The sequence below is a fragment of the Pristiophorus japonicus genome, chromosome 18 (assembly GCF_044704955.1).
Source record: "Pristiophorus japonicus isolate sPriJap1 chromosome 18, sPriJap1.hap1, whole genome shotgun sequence".
Taxonomy (NCBI): domain Eukaryota; kingdom Metazoa; phylum Chordata; class Chondrichthyes; family Pristiophoridae; genus Pristiophorus; species Pristiophorus japonicus.
The window spans coordinates 73,068,368-73,092,837 of record NC_091994.1 but is presented as its reverse complement, the minus strand read 5'-3'; the positions used below and the strand labels follow the sequence as shown (position 1 = coordinate 73,092,837).

General features: G+C 45.7%; 1 protein-coding gene across 3 annotated transcripts in view; it reads left to right on the top strand.

The window, feature by feature from the left end:
- The first annotated feature begins 17,213 nt into the window (after positions 1-17,213).
- The window catches only part of c18h1orf174 (chromosome 18 C1orf174 homolog), a 37,326-nt gene continuing 30,069 nt past the window's right edge, over positions 17,214-24,470 (top strand). For all 3 annotated transcript variants that reach the window (XM_070860915.1, XM_070860913.1, XM_070860912.1), the window contains exon 1: positions 17,214-17,338. In XM_070860915.1, the coding sequence (XP_070717016.1) occupies positions 17,324-17,338 (15 nt within the window). In that variant the 5' untranslated portion in view covers positions 17,214-17,323. The remainder of the gene's footprint in view (positions 17,339-24,470) is intronic.

Sequence of the window (24,470 nt, the reverse complement as noted above, 5' to 3'; positions counted from 1 at the left end):
TTTCTTGGCAAAATATTCCTGGTGGTGGTGGATGCTTTTCAAAATGGATTGAATGTGAAATAATGTCGGGAAGCACCTCCACCACCACCATTGAAAGCCTGAGGGCCATGTTTGCCAACCACGGCCTGCCTGACATACTGGTCAGTGACAATGGGCCATGTTTCACCAGTGCCGAATTAAAGAATTCATGACCCGCAATGGGATCAAACATGTCACTTCGGCCCCGTTTAAACCAGCCTCCAATGGGCAGGCATAACAGGCAGTACAAACAATCAAACAGAGTCTTAAACGAGTCACAGAAGGCTCACTCCAAACCCGCTTGTCCCGAGTACTGCTCAGCTACCGCACGAGACCCCACTCGCCCACAGGGGTGCCCCCGGCTGAGCTACTCATGAAAAGGGCACTTAAAACCAGACTCTCACTGGTTCACCCCAACCTGCATGATCAGGTAGAGAGCAGGCGGCAGCAATAAAATGTAAATGATGGTTGCGCCACTGTGTCACGGAAAATTGATTTGAATGACCCTGTGTATGTGCTAAACTATGGACATGGTCCCAAGTGGATCGCAGGCATGGTGATAGCTAAAGAAGGGAATAGGGTGTTTGTAGTCAAACTAGACAATGGACGAACTTGCAGAAAGCACCTTGACCAAACGAGGCTGCGCCCTGAACAACCAACAGCAGACACCACCTTTTTCGAGCCCAAAACACACACCCAAAGGATCAACGACACCACCCCGGATCAGGAAATCGAACCCATCACGCCCAACAGCCCAGCACAGGCTCACCCAGCAGCCCTGCAGGGCCAACAACACGCCAGCCCAGCAAGGGCACAGCCAACACACCAGAGGTGTACCGAGGCGGTCCACCAGGGAAAGAAAGGCTCCCGACCGCCTCACCTTGTAAATAGTTTTCACTTTGACTTTGGTGGGCGGGGTGGGGGGAGAGTGATGTTGTGTATCTGTAAAGCATGCACTCCCATGTTCCGCCACCAGGGAGTGCATCCCCTGAAGTCCCAAGGGATCCCAGCATCCCTTTGGAGCACTTTATATAAGCCGGCCCCTAAGGCCTGTTCCTCACTCTGGAGTGTCTTATTAAAAACTGAGGTCACTGTTACTTTAACCTCCCTGTGTGCAGTCTCATCTGTGTTAGGAACACAATACCTAGGATGCAAGCCAGCATGTCATGGGGATTTATCTGCCTTTAGTCCCATTATCTTACTGAGTACCACCTCCTTAATGATTGTGATTGTGTTAAGTTCCTCCCCCCTATAGCCCCTTGACTACCCGCTGTTGGAATATTGTTAGTGTCCTCTACCGTAAAGACTGATGCAAAATATTTGTTCAGAGTTTCTGCCATCTCCATGTTCCCCATTACTAATTCCCCGCTTTACAGCCAATGATGCGCTTTTTGAAGTGTCGTCATTGTTGCAATGTCGGAAATCAACATAAGACATAGGCAACACGCATGCTCCACGAATGGTGATAATGCAGCCAAGGATGTAACCTAAAGATACTCAAGAGTCTTTGTAGACTTGAAGTTCAACAATGTCCAACCAATGCAGCCCAGCAATCAATAATGAATCAAAAGAATAATTAATTATATAGTCATCAGAGGAAGTCGTGATCAAACTACACGATGCTCTGATCAGTACTGCATCCAGTTCTGGTCGCTATGATAAGCTCTAGAGGCAGTGCAGAGAAGAGCCACAAGCTGAACCCTAGTTCAGCTGGAAAGGAGGTGTCCAAGAGATGATCTTATAGTGGTATAGAAGGTAGCTAACAGAATGGAGAAGGTAGATGTGGAATATTACTTTATGTCATGAGAGTCGGAGAAGGGAAAATTTAGAACCAATGTCAGGATTTTAAAAACTTCATTCTCGCATGTGGCTGTTGCATTAAGGTCGGCATTTATTGCCCCTTCCTCGTTGCCCTTAAGAAAGTGATGGTGGGCCTCCATCTTGACCCGCTGCAGTCTGTGTGGTGAACATGCTCCCACAACGCTGTTAAGTAGGGAGTTCCAGAATGTTTACCCAAGAACAATGAAGGAAAGGCAACATATGTCCAAGTTAGGACAGTGTGGGTCTTGGACGGAAACTTGGAGGTTCCCATGTACCTGCTGCCTTTGTCCTAGGTGGTGGAGTTTGCAGGTTTGGGAGGTGCTGCCGAAGAAGCCTTGACGAATTGCTGCAGTGCATCCTGTAGATAGTACACACTGCAGTCTGGTGGAGGTGTTGGATGTTTAGGCTAGTGTATGAAACGTCGATCAAGTGGGCTGCTTTGTCTTGGATGATGCTGCTTGAGTCCTGGTGCAGCTGCACCCATCCTGGCAAATGGAATGTATCCCATCACACTAACTTGTGCCTTGTAGCTGGTGGGGAGGATTTGAGGTGTCATGAAGTAAGCTATTCGCTGCAGAATACCCAGCTTCTGACCTGCTATAGTAGCCAAGACATTTATGTGGCTGGGCCTTCATCATCATCATAGGTAGCCTCTCGGAATTGAGGAAGACTTGCTTCCACTCTTAGAATGAGTCCTTAATGGCTCAACAGCCCAATACGAGAGCCACAGTCCCTGCCACAGGTGGGACAGACAGTCGTTGAGGGTAAGGGAGGGTGGGACAGGTTTGCCGCACGTTCTTTCCGCTGCCTGTGCTTGTTTTCTGCATGCACTCGGCGATGAGACTCGAGGCGTTCAGCGCCCTCCCGGATGCACTTCCTCCACTTAGGGTGTTCTTTGCCCAGGGTCTCCCAGGTGTTGGTGCACTTTATCAGGGAGGCTTTGAGGGAGGCTGGTCCTTCACAGAGTGATCAATGCATCGAATGTACTTCCAGGAATAGGAGTGGAAGCAAAAACACTGGAATCCTTTAATAAACAATTGGATGGTGAAATGGGGAGAATTTAGGATCTCTGGATGGATGAATTAAGATGGGATAAATAGTTTCATCCATAAATATTTCAATCTTAAAATAAACATGCACTCTAAATGTTTTAATTGCTTTGCAAACAGTCTCACTATCTTTGTGAGATAATATAATATAGTGATATAATAAATCTCACTCCTGACATTTCCCTGATGTTGACAGCTCTGAGTTTACTGGTTTTAGTACATTTTGTCCATAGCATTTCCAGGAGTTCCTCTATTCAATTAAATGTTAAAAGGGATATGATGTAATTTTCAAGATGGAAAAAGGTTGGATGAGCCCAACAATTGGTTTGCGTTTGTGAACTTGTTTGGAACTGATTCAATTATGTTTCTTTACAAATTCTGTTGAAAAACTCTGCCAATAACTCTCCAACAGGGACAAGCAACAAGTCATCAATACTTGAAATCAAAGCCAATCCAACCCATAAACTAGATAGTTATACATCAGACTCTGCGTTGCTCTGCCTCCCGCCCCAATTTCTGTCTGCTATTCAGTTTTATTCTCTCCTCATTTCCCTCTTTCCTTCTCTTTTTCATTGCCATCTGGTACCCCCTCTCCTCCCCTACAAAACAAACCCACCCATTTCCCACTGATTGCTATTCATTCCTCCTTCATCCCAACATAATTGCTTAATTGACAATGTGTTCATGGGAGCAGCCCTTTTGAATTTGTCATGATTTTCTATCATAAAGAAAGTTTTGACAAGCACAATGTAGACAGTTTCCAACTCGTAGATATCTGCTCTTCATCACCTCTCTCCCCAGCAACTATCTAAGGTTGACCAAGCCTGTTCGCAACCTTGGTGTTATATTTGATCATGAATCGAGCTTCCTATCTCATATCTATTTTATCTAAGACTGCCCATTTCTACCTTTGAAATATTGTCTGTCCCTGCCCTTACCTCAACTTATCTGCTGTCGAATCACTCTTCCATGACTTTATCACCTCTAGCTAGACTTGACTATTCCAACTTCTCCCTCATTCTACCCTCCATAAACTTGAGGTCATCCAAAACTCTGCGGCCCATGTGTTAACTCGTACCAAATCCCGCTCACCCATCTCTCCTGTACTTGCTGACCAACATTGGCTCCCAGTTAAGCAACTGATTTAAAAATTGATTTAAAAATTCTCATCCTTGTTTTCAAATCCCTCTATGGCCTCGCCCCTCCTTATCTCTTTAATCTCCTCCAGTCCCATAATTCCCCTAGAACTCTGCACTCTGCCTATTCTGGCCTTTTGAACACCCCTGATTTTAAATGCTCCATCATTGGCGGTTGTATTTTCAGCTGCCAAGGTCCTAAGCTCTGGAATTCACACTCTAAATCTCTCCACCACGCTGCTTCTCTTTCCTCCTTTAGAACGCTCCTTAAAACCTACCTCTTCGACAAAGCTTTTTGTCATCTGCCCTAACATCCCCTTATATGGCTCAGTGTCAAACTTTGGTTTTTTTAATAACACTCCTGTGAAGCACCTTGGGACATTTTATTATGTTAAAGGCGCTATATAAATATAACTTCTTGTTGTTGCGAGCATGTGGTGGAGCATCTGCGCGTGTGTTCAGTTAAGTTAGACAGTCATCATTGGATGTAGCAATAGAATAATATTATGTATGAATAAAGAATCTGACCAGATGCTGTGAGCTCAAAGTAAAGTGTGACCGTCGTCTTTTATTACAGGTCTCCAGAGTGCCTCTCCAGCCTGTGAGGCCTCCTTAAGTACAGGTGCTCCCAAGGGATTGTGGGATCCCTTGGGATTCCAGGGGATGAGCCCTCTGGTGGGTAAACAAGGTATTTACAGGTTTACATATATAACAGATAGTTTCTCTGTTGCTGTGGCGCTCTGGACAGGCTGAAATTGTTCTTTTACATTTTGGAAACAGAGCGGCATTAGTTTTGAACTTAGGCCATGCATTCTTTTGTATTCAATGTGCGTTATCCATATTGGAATCAGATTTGTCCTTAAAAATGTGCACTTTCCTGCAGTGTTACTTTTAGATCTAAAATGATCATATTACAAGAAGATTTCTGTTCATGACATAAGAAAGAAAAATACACAAAATGTTATTTGGAAAAATAAAGTAGAAGTGCTTCAGCCAATGATTTGTTCAATTTTTGCTCGTTTCCCATATTACAACAGTGACTACACTCCAAAAGCACTTCATGGGCTGTAAAGTGCTTTGAGACGTCTGGTGGTCGTAAAAGGTGCTATATAAATGCAAATCTTTCTTTTCTTTCTTATTGCATTCGTAGAGTTGGTTTTCTGTCTTAAGCAAAATGATTGTAAGCACTCTGTTAGCGTTAGGCTATTACCCTGTAAGCAGTTCCTCCTCTTCACTTGGAGGAATATCTGCAGCTGTTCAGAGTTGAGTTTAATGGCTGTCACCAATTGCAATAAAATCAGAATACCGAAAATGCCACTGCCCTCTGAGCAACTGACTCTTCAGTTGTCTGTGTATCTGTTGAACCTTATCCAGGAGCTCAGTACTACAGTTTTTAATTCATCATCATCATCATCATCATCATCATAGGCAGTCCCTCAAAATCGAGGAAGACTGGCTTCCACTCTAAAAGTGAGTTGTCAGGTGGCTGTACAGTCCAATGCGGGGATTACAGTCTCTGTCACAGGTGGGGCAGACAGTGGTTTAAGGAAAGGGTGGGTGGGGAGCCTAGTTTGCTGCACGCTCCTTCCGCTGTCTGCACTTGATTTCCGCATGTTCTTGGCAACGAGACTCGAAGTGCTCAATGCCCTGGGATACATGACAGGTAATATTGTTAAGGCCACATTCATTGCTCTGCCCTGAAGGTGGCGGTGAGCCTGCAACTTGGACCACTGTAATTTTTGTGGTGGTAGTACTCCCACAGTGGGGGTATGTAGGGAATTCCAGGATCTTAACTCAGCATCAATGAAGGAATGATGATATATGTCCAACTCAGAATAGTGTGAGACTTGGAGGTGATAATGTTCCAACGATATTGCTGTTCTTGCCCTTCTCGATGGGAGAGGTCATACGGAAGGGCGGAACTGTCAACTTTGCTGCAGTGGATCTTGTAGATAGGTCATACTGCAACTAAATTGTGCTGGTGATGGAGGGAGAGCATACTGAGTCCAGTGGCTGGTCGAGCTTACTGTTCGATCATTGATGATGTTAAACTTTTTGTATGTTATTGCAAGTGGTTAGTGTTCCATCACACTCCTGACTTGAGTTAGTGGTGGCGAGGCTTTGAGGGTTCAGGAAGTAAGCCACTTTGTTGCTATGTACCCAGCCTCTGCCCTGCTCTTATAGCCATGGTGTTGCTATGACTGTACCCGTTAATCTTGTGGTCAATGTGACTGTATATCTCTGAATATTGCATTCACTCTCATTTTCTGGGGTGAACCATGTTTTCACAATCCTTATGACATCATATTTTCTTCTGCTACAATTGTCTTCATTTCTCACATTCAGGTAATGGTCATTCATTCAAATACAAAAACAAAATACTGCGGATGCTGGAATCTGAAATAAAAACAGAGAATGCTGGAAATCTCAGAGGGTCAGGCAGCATCTGTGGAGAGAAACAGAGTTAATGTTTCAGGTCGATGACCCTTCATCAGAACAGAATGGTCATTCATTGCCTTCTTTACTTATCTAGCCCCTTTAAGTTTATTTTTATATCTAAATTTATTTCCCACTTTATCTTATCTTTAGCTTTCCCATGGCCATCCTCCATAGTAAAAATCTATTTCCCTCTCCCTTCGATTTTTCGCCTCTACATTAGGTAATGTTAGGCTTACCTGGTTTGATGCAGTCCATCTTTCCTCCTCCAATCAGGTTTAACCCCAAAAGCAGTCCCAGTTATTTATGAAGCCAACATCATTTACAGTTTCCCAGCTGGTCAAACACTCACTAACCTGTATAATTCTAATCATGAACTCATGAAGAAAGATGAGCAGTGGTGTTGGAAACATAGCCAGGATTTTCCGCTGGAATCATCACATCTCTGGTTTAACTTTCGCAGTCGTGGAGGCAAAATCAGGCCGGGAGCCTCTCTGCTGGCTCCAATTAGTCCTGCTACTTTATAATTTATACGCTAGAAGTGATGAAGATGTCGAATGTGTCCACCCTAATATGAGCGTATGTATTAAAAAAGTATGCAAATGCAAAATATGTCATATAATGAATTTTCTATTATTTGTCCCATGGTAATGTGGGCACTGTTATGTATTTAACCCCTTGCAATCTGTATCACACTACCATCAGAGGGCCTACCTGCATCCCTTGGGAGCGCGGTATATAAGCAGGCCACCCACGAGGCACATGCACTCTGGAGTCTTATTAAAGGAGTTAAGGTCATGCTTGCTCATTGCTCATAGTACTCAGTTTCATCCTTTATTATTAACGCATCAATTGGCGACGAGGTAACGAACAACCGCGCGAAAATGCAAAGAACAGTTGGTATCCTGGAGAAGTGCTCAGAAGGGGACGATTGAGAGGACTTCGTGGAGAGACTCGACCAATACTTTGTGGCCAACGAGCTGGAAGGGGACGAGAATGCTGCCAAACGAAGGGCGATCCTCCTTACTGTCTATGGGGCAACATGCTATGGCCTCATGAAGAATCTTCTAGCTCCAACAGCTAAATCCTATAAAGAATTGTGTACGCTGGTCCGGGAGCACCTAAATCCTAAGGAAAGCGATTTGATGGCGAGATATCGGTTCTACACGTGTCAACGGTCGGAGGGCCAGGAAGTGGCGAGCTATGTCACCAAACTAAGACACCTCGCAGGACATTGCGAATTTGAGGGATTCCGAGAACAAATGCTTGGAGACATTTTTGTACTGGGCATTGGCCATGAGGTGATCCTTTACAAACTGTTGACTGTTGATGCTCCGAATCTAAGCAAAGCCATAATGATAGCGCAGGCATTCATGTCCACCAGCGATAACACCAAACAGATTTTGCAGAGTAAAGAAGTTTCGGCCAGTACTGTGCACAAAGTAACGTCGTTTTCGAGCAGGAATATACATGGCAGAACGTACACATCGGCTGCTGCTGCATGACCTCACATGACCCAGCGTCTGCCATCAATCGTTAATGCGAGGCAGTTAACACCTTGTTGGCGTTGTGGAGGTGATCATCGGCCCCATCAATGCCGCTTCAAGCACTATGCTTGCAACGATGCAGAATAATGGGACACCTCCAGCAAATGTGCAGGCGAGCTGCAAACCTTGCAGAGGAAGATCGATCCGCTATGGATCAGGCTGAATTGGAGACTCATACCGAGGAGGCAGAAGCGTACAGGGTACACACATTCACCACAAAATGTCCACCAATAATGTTGAAAGTTGAACTGAACGGAATTCCAGTATCTATGGAACTGGACACGCGTGCAAGTCAGTCCATGATGAGTAAAAAGGCCTTCGACAGGCTGTGGTGCAACAAGGCACACAGGCCCAACCTCAGCCCCATTCACATCAAACTGAGGACATACACCAACGAACTAATCCCTGTAATTGGCAGTGCAAAAGTCAAAGTCTCCTATGATTGAGCAGTACACAAATTCCTGCTGTGGATCGTGCCAGGGGATGGCCCTACATTGTTTGACAGAAGCTGGCTGTGAAAAATCCACTGGAACTGGGACGACATCCGAGCGCTTTCGTCCGTCGACGACGCCTCGTGCCTGGGTTCTGAGCAAGTTTCCATCGTTGTTCGAGCCAGGCATTGGAAGCTTCTCAGGGGCGAAAGTGCAGATCCATTTGATTCCCGGTACGCGACCCATTCACCACAAGGCACGGGTGGTACCATATATGATGCGTGAGAAAGTGGAAATTGAGATGGACAGGCTGCAGCAAGAAGGCATAATTTTGCCGGTGGAATTCAACGAGTGGGCCAGTCCGATTGTCCCGGTCCTTAAAGAGGACGGCACGGTCAGAATTTGTGGGGACTATAAAGTAACGATTAACCGTTTCTCGCTGCAGGACCAGTACCGGCTACCCAAGGCAGACGACCTATTTGCGACCCTGGCTGGAGTGAAGACATTCACCAAGCTGGACCTGACCTCGGCCTACATGATGCAGGAGCTGGAGGAGTCTTCGAAAGGCCTCACCTGCATCAACATACACAAAGGTCTGTTCATCTATAACAGATGCCCATTTGGGATTCGGTCGGCTGTGGCAATCTTCCAACGGAATATGGAGAGCCTGCTAAAGTCAGTTCCTCGCACCGTGGTTTTCCAGGACGACATACTAGTTACAGGTCGGGACACCATTGAGCACTTGAAGAATCTGAGAGGTTCTTAGTCGGTTGGATCGCGTAGGACTCAGGTTGAAACGCTCGAGTGTGTTTTCCTGGCACTGGAGGTCGGGTTCTTGGGAAGAAGAATCGCAGCAGACGGCATCAGACCCACCGACACCAAGATGGAGGCCATCAAGAACGTGCCAAGACCACAGAATGTGACAGAGCTGCGTTCGTTCCTGGGACTCCTTAACTATTTCGGTAATTTTCTACCTGGGTTAAGCACCCTGCTGGAACCCCTACATGCGCTACTGCGCAAGGGAGATGACTGGGTATGGGGGAATTCACAAGAGGCTGCCTTTGAGAAAGCCAGGAATCTGTTGTCTTCAAACAAACTGCTTCTCCTGTATAACCCTTGTAAATAATTAGTGCTAGCTTGCGATGCGTCGTCATACGGGGTCGGGTGTGTGTTACAACAGGCTAACGAATCGGGGATTTTGCAACCGGTCGCTTATGCATCCAGGAGCTTGTCCAAGGCCAAAAGGGCCGACAGAATGATTGAAAAAGAGGCTCTAGCTTGCGTTTACGGGGTAAAAAAAATGCACCAGTACTTGTTTGGCCTCAAGTTTGAGCTTCAAACTGACCACAAGCCGTTCATATCGCTGTTCTCTGAGAGCAAAGGGATTAACACCAATGCGTCTGCCCGCATCCAAAGATGGGCGCTCACGCTGTCGGCATAGAACTATGTAATCTGCCACAGACCGGGCACAGAGAACTGCACTGATGCTCTCAGTCGGCCTGCATTGCCCATCACCGGGGTGGAAATGGCACAGCCTGCGGACTTGCTCATGGTAATGGATGCATTCGAAAATGAACAGTCACCCGTTACGGCCCGCCAGATCAGGACCTGGACCAGCCAGGATCCTTTACTGTCCTTGGTAAAAAAAACTGTGTCCTCTATGGGAGCTGGTCCAGCTTCCCAGCGGAGATGCAGGAGGTGATTAAGCCATTGCACAGCGCAAAGACGAAATGTCCCTGCAGGCGGACTGTCTGTTGTGGGGTAATCGCGTGGTCTTGCCCAAAAAAGGCAGAGATACGTTCATTTGCGAACTGCACAGCACCCACCCAGGCATTGTAATGATGAAAGCCATAGCTAGATCCTTTGTGTGGTAGCCCGGCACGACGCAGATTTAGTGTCATGCATGCACCAGTGCAACACTTGCTCTCAGCTGAGCAATGCACCCAGAGAGGCACCGCTAAGTTTGTGGTCGTTGTCCTCCAAACCGTGGTCGCGGATCCACGTGGACTATGCGGGCCCATTTCTAGGCAAAATGTTCTTGGTTGCCGTGGATGCTTACTCAAAATGGATTGAATGTGCAATAATGTCTGTAAGCACGTCCATGGCCACCATTAAGAGCCTACGATCCATGTTTGCCACGCACGGCCTGCTTGATATCCTAGTCAGCGACAATGGGCCGTGTTTCACCAGTGCTAAATTCAAGGAATTCATGACCCGCAATGGGATCAAGCACGTCACATCTGCCCCGATCAAGCCCGCTTCCAACGGCCAGGCAGAACGGGCAGTTCAGACCATCAAGCAAAGCTTGAAACGCATATTGGAAGGCTCCCTGCAGCCACGACTGTCCCGAGTGCTGCTCAGCTACTGCACCAGACCCCACTCACTCACCGGGGTTCCCCCACCCGAGCTGCTCATGAAAAGCGCGATCAAAACAAGGCTCTCTCTTGTCCACCCTGATCTCCATGACCACGTGGAGGGTAGGCGGCATCAACAAAGTGTGTACCATGACCGCGCAAATTTGTCACGTGATATTGAGGTCAATGACCCTGTATTTGTACTCAATTATGGACATGGTCCCAAATGGCTCGCTGACATGGCCATAGCCAAAGAGGGGAGTAGGGTGTTTCAGGTCAAATTGGCCAATGGACTAACATACAGAAAACATTTGGACCAAATCAAATTGCGGTTCCCCAGCAGCTACGAAGAAGACACCATAAACTTTGACCCTCCAACGCACACACAAGTGGCAACCGACATCATGGTTGACCACGAAGCCGAACTCATCATCCCCAGCATCCAGGCAAGGCCGGCTGCCCAGCAGCTCAGTGAAGAACTAACCAACTCACTCACACCCGCATTTGTACCGAGATGATCGACAGGGGAGCGAAAAGTCCCAGATCGTCTCACCTTGTAAATAAGTGTACTGTTAACTTTACGAGGGAGTGATGTTATGTATTTAATCCCTTGCAACATGTATCACACTACCACCAGAGGGCCTACCTGTTGGAGTCCCAAGGGATCCCAGCATCCCTTGGGAGCACGGTATACGAGCAGGCCACCCATGAGGTACCTGCACTCTGGAGTCTTATTAAAAGAGCTAAGGTCACGCTTGCTCATTGAAACATAGAAACATAGAAAATAGGTGCAGGAGTAGGCCATTCAGCCCTTCGAGCCTGCACCGCCATTCAACAAGATCATGACTGATCACCCACCCCAGCACCTCCCCCCACGCCCCCTCCACACACCCCCGACCCCCAAGGACCACATCCAACTCCCTCCCGAACACATCCAATGAACTGGCATCAACAACTCTCCGCGGCAGGGAACCCCACAGGCCAACAACTCCCCGAGTGAAGAAGTCTCTCCCAATCCCAGCCCCAAACAGCCCACCCCCCATCCCAAGACCGTGCCACCCCCCGGCTCCGGACCCACCCAACACTGGGAACACTTCCCCCGCACCCAACCCGCCCCGTCCCGTCAGAATCCTTCCCAAATGCCGAACACCCCCGGATGTCGAGCTCCCAGCCCCGGCCACCCCGGAGCCACGCCCCCGCGACGCCAACCACACCACATCCACCAACCGCCATCTGCGCAGTCAACCCGTCCACCCCACTCTGAACACTCCCCGCACCGAGGCACAGAGCCCCCAGGCCCGCCCCTCCAACACACTTCGCCCCCCCAGACCTTCGCTGCAATGTGGCCCCTCCTGTCCCCCGCCCTGGGTTTCTCCGCCCCCCCACCTCCACCACTCTCCCCTCCATCGCCCGCCCCCGTCTCCCCTCATCTTCCCTCTTCCTCCCCGCACAGGCTCCCATCTTGGGGGCGGTAACTTTCTGGGGCAGGGAATTTTAGCCCCTGGCGTGGAAGTGCTGCTCCCGCCGCAGAATTGGCCTTACCACCCCTCAATGGAAGCGAAGTGCAATTTCCCACACTCCACTTCCTTTGGGGGCAGTTACCGGGGCACGACTGGATGCTCCTGTGACAGTTGGAACTGGTGCTCTCCACTCTCCCATCCTGTGACAGTTGGAACTGGTGCTCTCCACTCTCCCATCCTGTGACAGTTGGAACTGGTGCTCTCCACTTTCTGTCCTGTGACAGTTGGAACTGGTGCTCTCCACTCTCCCATCCTGTGACAGTTGGAACTGGTGCTCTCCACTCTCCCGTCCTGTGACAGTTGGAACTGGTGCTCTCCACTTTCTGTCCTGTGAAAGTTTGAACTGGTGCTCTCCACTCTCTGTCCTATGACATTTGGAACTGCTGCTCTCCACTCTCTCTCCTGCGACAGTTGGAACTGGTGCTCTCCACTCTCCCATCCTGTGACAGTTTGAACTGGTGCTCTCCACTCTCTGTCCTGTGACATTTGGAACTGCTGCTCTCCACTCTCCCATCCTGTGACAGTTTGAACTGGTGCTCTCCACTCTCTATCCTGTGACAGTTTGAACAAATTTTTCACAGTGCTCAGTTTCATTCTTTATTATGAATGCATCAGGCACTAATGTGTGTAATGTTGGTGTGTTCTGGAATTCAGCATTACTGTGGTATGTGACAGGTGGAATTTAACTACTACATCCCCAAAAGAAGTTTATTTAATCGCAGGACAACCAATTCAGTTCCCTGACCCCATAATTTGAAATCCTCTCCTTTTCCAGTTGCCCCAGTGGTCATCAGCCACAATACTGCCTGCCATTGATTGCTCTGATGATTTGACTGCTCTGGCAGGGTGCTGTTGAAGAACTCCAACAACATACCTGACAATCGCTCACAGTCCACACTCTCCATCTATACCCTCACTGCAGAAATGATCAATCAATGATTCTCTTCTTTAGTCTAATCACGGTTGGAAAAAATGTCTTCGTTCTTTTATATTACATTTTTCTCTGGTAATTAACACAAATATTTTGCACAGCACTTTCAGTCTAGTACTGAGTGAATCTTACATTCTCCTCTCCCAGTCAAACTTGAAAACTGTGGCTATTCAGTGTTAGCTTCTATCCTTTATCAACCATTTTGCCTCTGGATTCCTGCGGCTTCCATTTCAAATGTAAACTCCTCAGTTGTGCTGCGGAGGTGTGATGACTTGGGATGGTGTGATGAAAGAAGATGCCAGCATTTGACTGGGCCCTTAAAAGGAACGTAACCTTACCCTAAGAGACCCCTCCATGTATAGATAGAAGCTTCATTGTGTTCTTGATGCAGCCAAAGCCAAGGGAAGCTGCCAAGTTACCCTGACCTCCTGGATCCTAACATGTACATAACTGTACCAACACATGTGCCATTGTATTCTCCTGTAAGTATTGTGAAATATAACAGTACAGTAATACCACACAATGTGTGTCTATTCATTTCTATGAATAAACAAAGGAGAAAAGAATATTTGCCACTGAAAACATTAAGCAGTGTGAGTTACTCACCTCATACCATTTATCTGAAAATAATATTTTCTTGGGGGAAAACAAAAACCAGGAAAATCAGCCCATCTATATGTTCTGTCTTCCATGAGACTGATGCCCTTGCTGAGGGAGTGTCTTATAGAAACATAGAAACATAGAAAATAGATGCAGGAGCAGGCCATTCAGCCCTTTGAGCCTTTTATTCAATAAGATCATGGCTGATCATTCAACCTCAGTACCCCTCCCCAGCCTTATCTCCATACCCCCTGATCCCTTTAGCCATTAGGGCCACATCTAACTCCCTTTTGAATATGTCCAACGAACTGGACTCAACAACTTTCTGTTGCAGAGAATTCCACAGGTTCACAACTCTCTGGGTGAAAAAGTTTCTCCTCATCTTGGTTCTATATGGCCTACCCCTTATCCTTAGACTGTGTCCCCGGTTCTGGGCTTCCCCAACATCGGGAACATTCTTCCTGCATCTAACCTGTCCAATCCCGTCAGAATTTTATACGTTTCTATGAGATCCCCTCTCATTCTTCTAAACTTCAGTGAGTATAAGCCTAACAGATCCAGTCTTTCCTCATATGTCAGTCCTGCCATCCTGGGAATCAGTCTGGTGAACCTTCACTGCACTCCCTCAATAACAAGCACATCCTTCCTCAGATTAGGAGACCAAAACTGCACACAATACTCAAACAAAACAAATAACTTTAATTTCTTAACTTTCATTTTTTATTTGCTTTCACTGATTTTCAAATGTGTATACAAGAATAAATAGACAACATAAACACTAATAGATTAAAAACAATTAATATATCCAACAATATAATGTCAAAAATTAATTTGAATTTAGACATATGTTTAAGATATAAACCACATCACATCATAATTTGTCTTTTCTCTTTACAGAGGTTAACTGATACTGTGTATTTCCATTTACTGCTTTTATTTTGCTAACCTTTAGTTGTTTAACTAACTTTATTTCTGCAAATTGCCCATATCTACCCTTGTTAGCAATATCCATGTTTATGATGATAAAGCTTGACTTGAATTACTCCTTCTCATTAGTTATCCACCTCAGCACAAGTCTGATTGAATCCTTCCCTTGCCAGCATCTATTTAGAGTCAATGTAATTGATTGGTCAGGTTGTATGCTATTGTTCCAATTTCACGTTATGAAGTTAATCTCACAGTGTCGGATTAGCAATAGTTTTTCCTGCACATCCTAAATGTAGTGCTGCATAAAAAATGATCTTACAAGACTTACAGGATCATCAAAAAAGCTGAAAGTGAAAGAAATAGCACAGCCTTTAAAAATGAGAAGTGGTGCAACTTGTCATCAACATCTGCTCACCACTTGAGTGTAGATCCACCCTAAATCATCATCATCACAGGCGGTCCCTTGTATCGAGGATGGCTTGCTTCCACGCCAAAAATGGATGAGTTCACAGGTGTTTCAATGAAGGACCTAATATTCCAGGTCCCGAACTACATCCTGGAAAGGCCAACAACAGGCACTGCCTCTGTAAAATAAATCTAAATGTTGTTTCACAGACCAGTTAATTTAATCTAAAATAATTTGTTCTAAAAAATAATGTTAATCCATTGAGAAAAGGAAGGGACTATAATAGATTTCAGTCTTGAAAACAATACATTTCTTAGCCCACACAAGTTACAAGTGGAGTTTACTGGGGTTATGGGGAGCGGGCAGGGAAGTGGAGCTGAGTCCATGATCAGATCAGCCATGATCTTACTGAATGGCGGAGCAGGCTTGAGGGGCCTCTTACCATTCCTATTTCTTATGTTCTTATGTAACATCCAAACAGAACAATAAGGTCCAGTTTTTATTGTGTACATGTAATCATTTACTTCCATTAATTAGTGACAAATATAATCAAAACAAGGTCATATGGCAATTTTTGGCCCTATATCTGGGACAACTAGCACAATTGTCAACAGATACTTTATTTGTAAAACCTGAAATAAGATACAATCGGTACAGTACCTTAAACTGTATTTCCATTAGTTACAGTATTCTCAAGTAGAAATCCCCAAGTTTCTTCAAGGTAAAATAGTCTTATTTTAATGAAGCAGTTACAAACTTTTATATACATGCTACAATCAACACTTTGTAGCATGAGAAGAGTGATAAACATCCCGAGCAGCAGACAAGTTAATCGTTTAGGAAATGCTTTACACTAAAACTCTTAATATTAATATTTAACTTGCAGAACAATTTTTATCACAACTTTTGCTGTTGTTGATAACTATTTGTCTTTTTACACACAATGCCTTCTGGCTAACTATGCTCTGCCATCAGTAGTCAGAGGGTTTTATCTTTTTGTACAGTGCATGTTTCTTCGCGGGAGTCCTCCCTTTATTTATTGGGACTTGACCTGGAGGGTGTGGCATGGGGCAGTCCCGTGCAATCGGTTTTTAAGTCGGTTCACGGACTCCCAGGCCGCCTGAAATTTCTGTGGTCTAGAAGAGTCCGTGTTCCATGTTTATATGGAGTGTGTCAGGTTGGAGTCCCTGTTCCATTATTTGAAGAGGCTGCTCCTCAAATTCTGGTTGCACCTCAGTCCCACGCTCCTGATCTTTGGGAACCCTGTGCGGAGGAGAGCGGGCAGGTTGGAAGGCCTCCTCGTAAGATTGCTCCTGGGCCTGGCCAAAGTGGCCATGAACCGGTCCAGGCATGGGCGGTCGAGGGGGTCGTTGAGCCCGACTGCCTGCCTCTCTTCCGCGGTTACATCCGAGCCAGGGTGTCCCTGGAGATGGAGCACGTGGTGTCCACCGGCACGCTCGCGGCCTTCCGCGAGAGGTGGGCGCCGGAAGGGACTGGAGTGCATCATTACCCTTGGTGTTATATATGTAAACCTGTAAATACCTTGTTTAACCACCAGAGGGCACATTCCCTGGAGTCCCAAGGGATCCCACAAACCCTTGGGAGCACCTGTACTTAAGGAGGCCTCACAAGCTGGAGAAGCACTCTGGGGACCTGTAATAAAAGACTAAAGTCACACTTTACTTTGAGTTCACAGTATCTGGTTAGACTCTTTATTCAATACATAACACCTGCCAAACAAACTTTAATTCGATTTAAGTTGACGGTAAAAAGTTTAATTTGTTTAATTTGTCGGATTTAGTGCCACCCACCTCCCCCACCCCCTTTAATAAGGGGGGCACTTGATTTATGGTTCCAACTTAAAATAGTTGTACAGTGCATGTCAGCTTTAAGCAGAGCGACTATGTGACATTTTCCACCCTTCACAAAGATGGCGGCGGCCCAGTGCCTTCCGGAATGATGGACATGTGGGTTGCCCAATGGGAATTGGAAGCTGGCAGGCGTCGGCCAATCGGGTGGCGGCTTTGGGCGAGCGGTTGTGGCTGAGGCTGGGCTGCGCTGAAAGTTCCGATGTTTGTTGCAGCCCAGTTTGGAGCGAGCGAGTGCAAAAAAAGGGAGGCACGCTGGTGCGGATTTTTTAATTGACGATGAAGACCAAGCAGGTAAGGAGCTCGCTGGCCTTCGGGTCACAGGTGTGTGTTAGTTGCAGTGCGGCGGCGGCGAGTGAAGCGAGCCCGGAGCCCGAGCCTGAAAGTGTGTTTTGTCCTCACAAAGTTGGGACTCCGGCCGCTGCCTCCTTCCAACTACCGAGACTTGCAGATGTCATTAAAAATAAACGCGTAACTCTTGTGTTGCAAGAGCCCACTTTAATCCCAACTGGCGTAAGCATTTTTTGTTGTTGTTGTTGCAGAGGGTCTAAAATAAGTCACAAAGAGTCAGGAAGTCAGTCCAGGGCTCTGCCCTTCCCACCGGCTGGCCCTCTCTACATGGAGCAGGGAGGGTGGCACTCCAGCCAGGTTGACACTGAGGGTAGGGTAACTCTCCCTGAGGTGGTAACAACACTGCCACAGGGCTGTTTGTGGAGGTTACATTCTAATTGTTACGGTCAGAATGTGGCTATCCAGTATTGGCACGAGCAGAAGGTGCCACTAAAGTGTTTAGTTTGACTTCCAGACTCGGTTTCTGCTGTCTGTGTCCGCTCAGAGTTTTTTTTGTCTGAGGTGCAAATGACAGCTAATGTGAAAGGGTGTGTCCTAATTAAACCAATAAAAATCCTTCTATTCAATGGCCTTTTCCTGTACGCATTTGCAAAATATGTTTTATTTGCATTTCAAATGATGAATATTGTGAAGTAGACTTCTGATTTTTTTTTCCCCGTTTGAAAGTAAAATGAAGTTGTAAACCGCTCGACTTTAGTGTTGGTGCTGAAGGGTTACTGTGGTCCTCAGAGGGCTGAGGCCCAGTCACTTTTTTCCATTTATATTTGGCACCAAGAAAGTGGTTTGTAACCATTCCAGCAGGGTTGTCTGAGGAAAGACTATGTGAGTGTAGATTATGTCATAAAGGTGCTTTGTGTAAACAATAAAGTAGCTAGTGGGATGATAGGCTTTCAACAGTGAGTAGGCGAGTGAGACATAAACATGAAGTCACATATTATGCTCTGAAAGATTGTCTAATCATTTTGTTATATTCAAAACAATCTTTTCATTTTACCCACGCCCCGCTCCAGTTTGTCTCTCGCTCTCTCCGAATGATACTTTATGCCAGCGTACAGTTTCTTGGGCACTAGCAGTTTTGAGTACTTTGCCCACATAGGCATTTTACGAAGTGTGAGTTTAGACAATGGGCAGAACTTTCAATTTAGGTGGGTGGGGGTGGTGGCAACGTAAAACAGCCAGTCGCAGATTGGCTGCCTGAAATGGAAACAAAATTTGAGCGGGATGTGTAACAACAAGAACAACTTGCATTTATGGCCAGCTGCGCAGCTACCACTCGATCTACACCCCCGCGAAGTTGAAAGTTCCGCCTGAAGCATGTTAGCAAGCTATTCATTTGTCGAAGCCATTACAACCAAGCCTTATCCTGTCATCAGCCAGTGTCCACATGTGGACCCTTTGCAGCAGGGATCACTTGATAGTGATTGTGAGTCGGAACACTATCTGATTTTTTTGCTCCTCCGTAGTCCAACTGAGGTTAATTTTAGCATCCTTACCGCTGCCTTGGTTGAGAACAGTTAACTCTGCACTGATCAGGGATTGAGCCTGGTCTCCAAGACTCAGTGCCACATCAAGACATGGGGAAACAATCCTTTTTTTCTTCAAATAATCTTATAATTCCACTTTAAAGGATGATGGAAAGAACATATTTCTTCCTTCTGTCCCCAACCACATTATGTTTCATGTTAAGCAAGAATTCAAACGGTTTCTGTTGTGTAGCCTGTTGAATTTTCCCAGTTTGAGTGGTTCTATTTGACACTCAGGATCAGAAAGGATGCCAATCTGCAGAAACCGCTGTATATGCACTCACTGATGCTCCTGAAGCGAATCCCAGCTCAGCGGCGTCCTGTAGACAGTGGGAATCTGCATCACCTTCGAGAGAAAAGCACAATTTGAAAATATAAATATCTTGTATGAAAGAGGAGATTTCTAACCTTATTTTTAACATGTAATGGATTGAGGAAGACTGCATCCTGGGCATATCTTAATTGTCTTTTAATTGTGAAATTATTCTTGTGACACATATAATATAACAACTCAGACATAGGTGAAAGCGTAGTCCAGTCTCCAGGCTCTAAACACAGGCATATATGCATAGGATTATTGTTTATGGGGCACAGGAACAGTCAATCTCAGTGTTGGGAATAAATATATGAATACACGAATGCCACAATTTATGAAGTCTTCTTCCAATTGTGGACTGATCAACCCTGTAGGAATTATGACTTATGTGGTCATTTCAACTGTGGAATGAATTCCTTCAACCAGGCTGCCCTCTCATTATCCATGTGTAGATAGCTGCCCCACAGCATTGCTGCAATTCCAATTGGTAATGTCAACAGAAGGTAAGATGCCGTTGTGACTGTCAGAACCACAAGCAAACTTTTAGTGCTTCTGGAAAAATATATATTTGAGCTTTGGAACAGGTTATATTAGGTTGAGTATATTCAAGGCAGAGATCGATAGATTTTTGGATATCAAGGGATATGGGAATAGTGCAGGAAGGCGAAGTTGAGGTAGAAGATTGGCCACGACTTTCTTGAATGGTGGAGCAGGCTCGAAGGGCCAAATTGCCTACTCGTGCTCCTATTTCTTAAGTTCTTGTATTCTTATGTCATTAAATAATTCAACTGATAGGAGGTCTTTTCAACAAAATCAAGCAACACATATATGTATTTTTGGATTGAACCTCATTGAAGTCGTATTAAAAAGTTAGAATGAGAGATATCCATAGTATGTTGAGTACTGTTGAGGGGAATGACTCATCAGGGGAGGGCAGCAGCAGCCAAGTTCATGGCACCGTGGCTGGCTCTGCTGCACAGGAGGGCAAGAAAAAGAGTGGGACAGCAATAGTGATAGGGGATTCAATGGTGAGGGGAAGAGATAGGCGTTTCTGCGGCCGCGACCGAGACTCCAGGATGGTATGTTGCCTCCCTGGTGCAAGGGTCAAGGATGTCTCGGAGCGGGTGCAGGACGTTCTGAAATGGGAGGGAGAACAGCCAGTTGTCGTGGTGCACATTGGTACCAACGACATAGGTAAAAAAAGGGATGAGGTCCTACGAAACGAATTTAAGGAGCTAGGAGCTAAATTAAAAAGTAGGACCTCAAAAGTAGTAATCTCGGGATTGCTACCAGTGCCACGTGATAGTCAGAGTAGGAATCGCAGGATAGCGCAGATGAATACGTGGCTTGAGCAGTGGTGCAGCAGGGAGGGATTCAAATTCCTGGGGCATTGAGACCGGTTCTGGGGGAGGTGGGACCAGTACAAACCACGGCCTGCACCTGGGCAGGACCAGAACCAATGTCCTAGGGGGAGTGTTTGCTAGTGCTGTTGGGGAGGATTTAAACTAATATGGCAGGGGGATGGGAACCAATGCAGGGAGCCAGAGGGAAACAAAAAGGAGGCAAAAGCAAAAGACAAAGGAGATGAGGAAAAGTGGAGGGCAGAGAAACCCAAGGCAAAGAACAAAAAGGGCCACTGTACAGCAAAATTCTAAAAGGACAAAGGGTGTTAAAAAAAACAAGCCTGAAGGCTTTGTGTCTTAATGCAAGGAGTATCCGCAATAAGGTGGATGAATTAATTGTGCAAATAGATGTTAACAAATATGATGTGATTGGGATTACGGAGACGTGGCTCCAGGATGATCAGGGCTGGGAACTCAACATTCAGGGGTATTCAACATTCAGGAAGGATAGAATAAAAGGAAAAGGAGGTGGGGTAGCATTGCTGGTTAAAGAGGAGATTAATGCAATAGTTAGGAAAGACATTAGCTTGGATGATGTGGAATCTATATGGGTAGAGCTGCAGAACACCAAAGGGCAAAAAACGTTAGTAGGAGTTGTGTACAGACCTCCAAACAGTAATAGGGATGTTGGGGAGGGCATCAAACAGGAAATTAGGGGTGCATGCAATAAAGGTGTAGCAGTTATAATGGGTGACTTTAATATGCACATAGATTGGGCTAGCCAAACTGGAAGCAATACGGTGGAGGAGGATTTCCTGGAGTGCATAAGGGATGGTTTTCTAGACCAATATGTCGAGGAACCAACTAGGGAGGAGGCCATCTTAGACTTGGTGTTGTGTAATGAGAGAGGATTAATTAGCGATCTCATTGTGCGAGGCCCGTTGGGGAAGAGTGACCATAATATGGTGGAATTCTGCATTAGGATGGAGAATGAAACAGTAAATTCAGAGACCATGGTCCAGAACTTAAAGAAGGGTAACTTTGAAGGTATGAGGCGTGAATTGGCTAGGATAGATTGGCGAATGATACTTAGGGGGTTGACTGTGGATGGGCAATGGCAGACATTTAGAGACCGCATGGATGAATTACAACAATTGTACATTCCTGTCTGGCGTAAAAATAAAAAAGGGAAGGTGGCTCAACCGTGGCTATCAAGCGAAATCAGGGATAGTATTCAAGCCAAGGAAGTGGCATACAAATTGGCCAGAAATAGCAGCGAACCTGGGGACTGGGAGAAATTTAGAACTCAGCAGAGGAGGACAAAGGGTTTGATTAGGGCAGGGAAAATGGAGTACGAGAAGAAGCTTGCAGGGAACATTAAGGCGGATTGCAAAAGTTTCTATAGATATGTAAAGAGAAAAAGGTTAGTAAAGACAAACGTAGGTCCCCTGCAGTCAGAATCAGGGGAAGTCATAACGGGGAACAAAGAAATGGCAGACCAATTGAACAAGTACTTTGGTTCAGTATTCACTAAGGAGGATACAAACAACCTTCCGGATATAAAAGGGGTCAAAGGGTCTAGTAAGGAGGGGGAACTGAGGGAAATCTTTATTAGTCGGGAAATTGTGTTGGGGAAATTGATGGGATTGAAGGCCGATAAATCCCCAGGGCCTGATGGACTGCATCCCAGAGTACTTAAGGAGGTGGCCTTGGAAATAGCGGATGCATTGACAGTCATTTTCCAACATTCCATTGACTCTGGATCAGTTCCTATGGAGTGGAGGGTAGCCAATGTAACCCCACTTTTTAAAAAAGGAGGGAGAGAGAAAACAGGGAATTATAGACCGGTCAGCCTGACCTCAGTAGTGGGTAAAATGATGGAATCAATTATTAAGGATGTCATAGCAGTGCATCTGGAAAATGGTGACATGATAGGTCCAAGTCAGCATGGATTTGTGAAAGGGAAATCATGCTTGACAAATCTTCTGGAATATTTTGAGGATGTTTCCAGTAAAGTGGACAAAGGAGAACCAGTTGATGTGGTATATTTGGACTTTCAGAAGGCTTTCGACAAGGTCCCACACAAGAGATTAATGTGCAAAGTTAAAGCACATGGGATTGGGGGTAGTGTGCTGACGTGGATTGAGAACTGGTTGTCAGACAGGAAGCAAAGAGTAGGAGTAAACGGGTACTTTTCAGAATGGCAGGCAGTGACTAGTGGGGTGCCGCAAGGTTCTGTGCTGGGGCCCCAGCTGTTTACACTGTACATTAATGATTTAGACGAGGGGATTAAATGCAGTATCTCCAAATTTGCGGATGACACTAAGTTGGGTGGCAGTGTGAGCTGCGAGGAGGATGCTATGAGGCTGCAGAGTGACTTGGATAGGTTAGGTGAGTGGGCAAATGCATGGCAGATAATGTGGATAATGTGGATAAATGTGAGGTTATCCACTTTGGTGGTAAAAACAGAGAGACAGACTATTATCTGAATGGTGACAGATTAGGAAAAGGGAAGGTGCAACGAGACCTGGGTGTCATGGTACATCAGTCATTGAAGGTTAGCATGCAGGTACAGCAGGCGGTTAAGAAAGCAAATGGCATGTTGTCCTTCATAGCGAGGGGATTTGAGTACAGGGGCAGGGAGGTGTTGCTACAGTTGTACAGGGCCTTGGTGAGGCCACACCTGGAGTATTGTGTACAGTTTTGGTCTCCTAACTTGAGGAAGGACATTCTTGCTATTGAGGGAGTGCAGCGAAGATTCACCAGACTGATTCCCGGGATGGCGGGACTGACCTATCAAGAAAGACTGGATCAACTGGGCTTGTATTCACTGGAGTTCAGAAGAATGAGAGGGGACATCATGGAAACGTTTAAAATTCTGACGGGTTTAGACCGGTTAGATGCAGGAAGAATGTTCCCAATGTTGGGGAAGTCCAGAACCAGGGGTCACAGTCTGAGGATAAGGGGTAAGCCATTTAGGACCGAGATGAGGAGAAACTTCTTCACCCAGAGAGTGGTGAACCTGTGGAATTCTCTACCACAGAAAGTAGTTGAGGCCAATTCACTAAATATATTCAAAAGGGAGTTAGATGAAGTCCTTACTACTCAGGGGATCAAAGGTTATGGCGAGAAAGCAGGAAGGGGGTACTGAAGTTTCATGTTCAGCCATGAACTCATTGAATGGCGGTGCAGGCTAGAAGGGCTGAATGGCCTGCTCCTGCACCTATTTTCTATGTTTCTATGTTTCTATGTTTCTATGTTTCTATGTTTCTATGTTTCTATGTTTCTATGTTTCTATGTTTCTATGTTTCTATGTTTCTATGTTTCTATGTTTCTATGTTTCTATGAAATCTGTAACTACATCTTCAGATGGATGTAGTTACACTGGGTGTAAATAATAAAAAAAATTTCTAGCGAAAGGTACTACTGTACACATGATTGGTGTTTGTTTTAATCAGCTGATTGGGAGATCAAACTGCTGGGAATCGTACCAAATTCCATAAGGACACTTGCACGCAAACACAGTGATTTCTAATAAGGGCTTGGATCAGCCTAATATATTATTGACCGAGATGGCATTATCAAACACAATGATACACTGGAAAGGCAATATTATACCATTGATATCAATTCGAGACTGATACCTGCTTATAGTTGTAATGGGTTAATAGTCCACCTCCAAATGTTGGCACACTTCTGCAGTTAGGAAATCTGAGGAAGATTCTACACTGGGTCACTTTTGCTCACTTTTTCTAGTGGTGTTGAAAAATGACTAAATGGAGATCTGGCAGCAGTTTCTCTGGCCTCACAACTGGGATTCTCCACAGGGAAAATATGTATGAAGAAAAAAAGGGAGAATAAAGAGTTTTAAAATATATTGTACAAGATGAGCT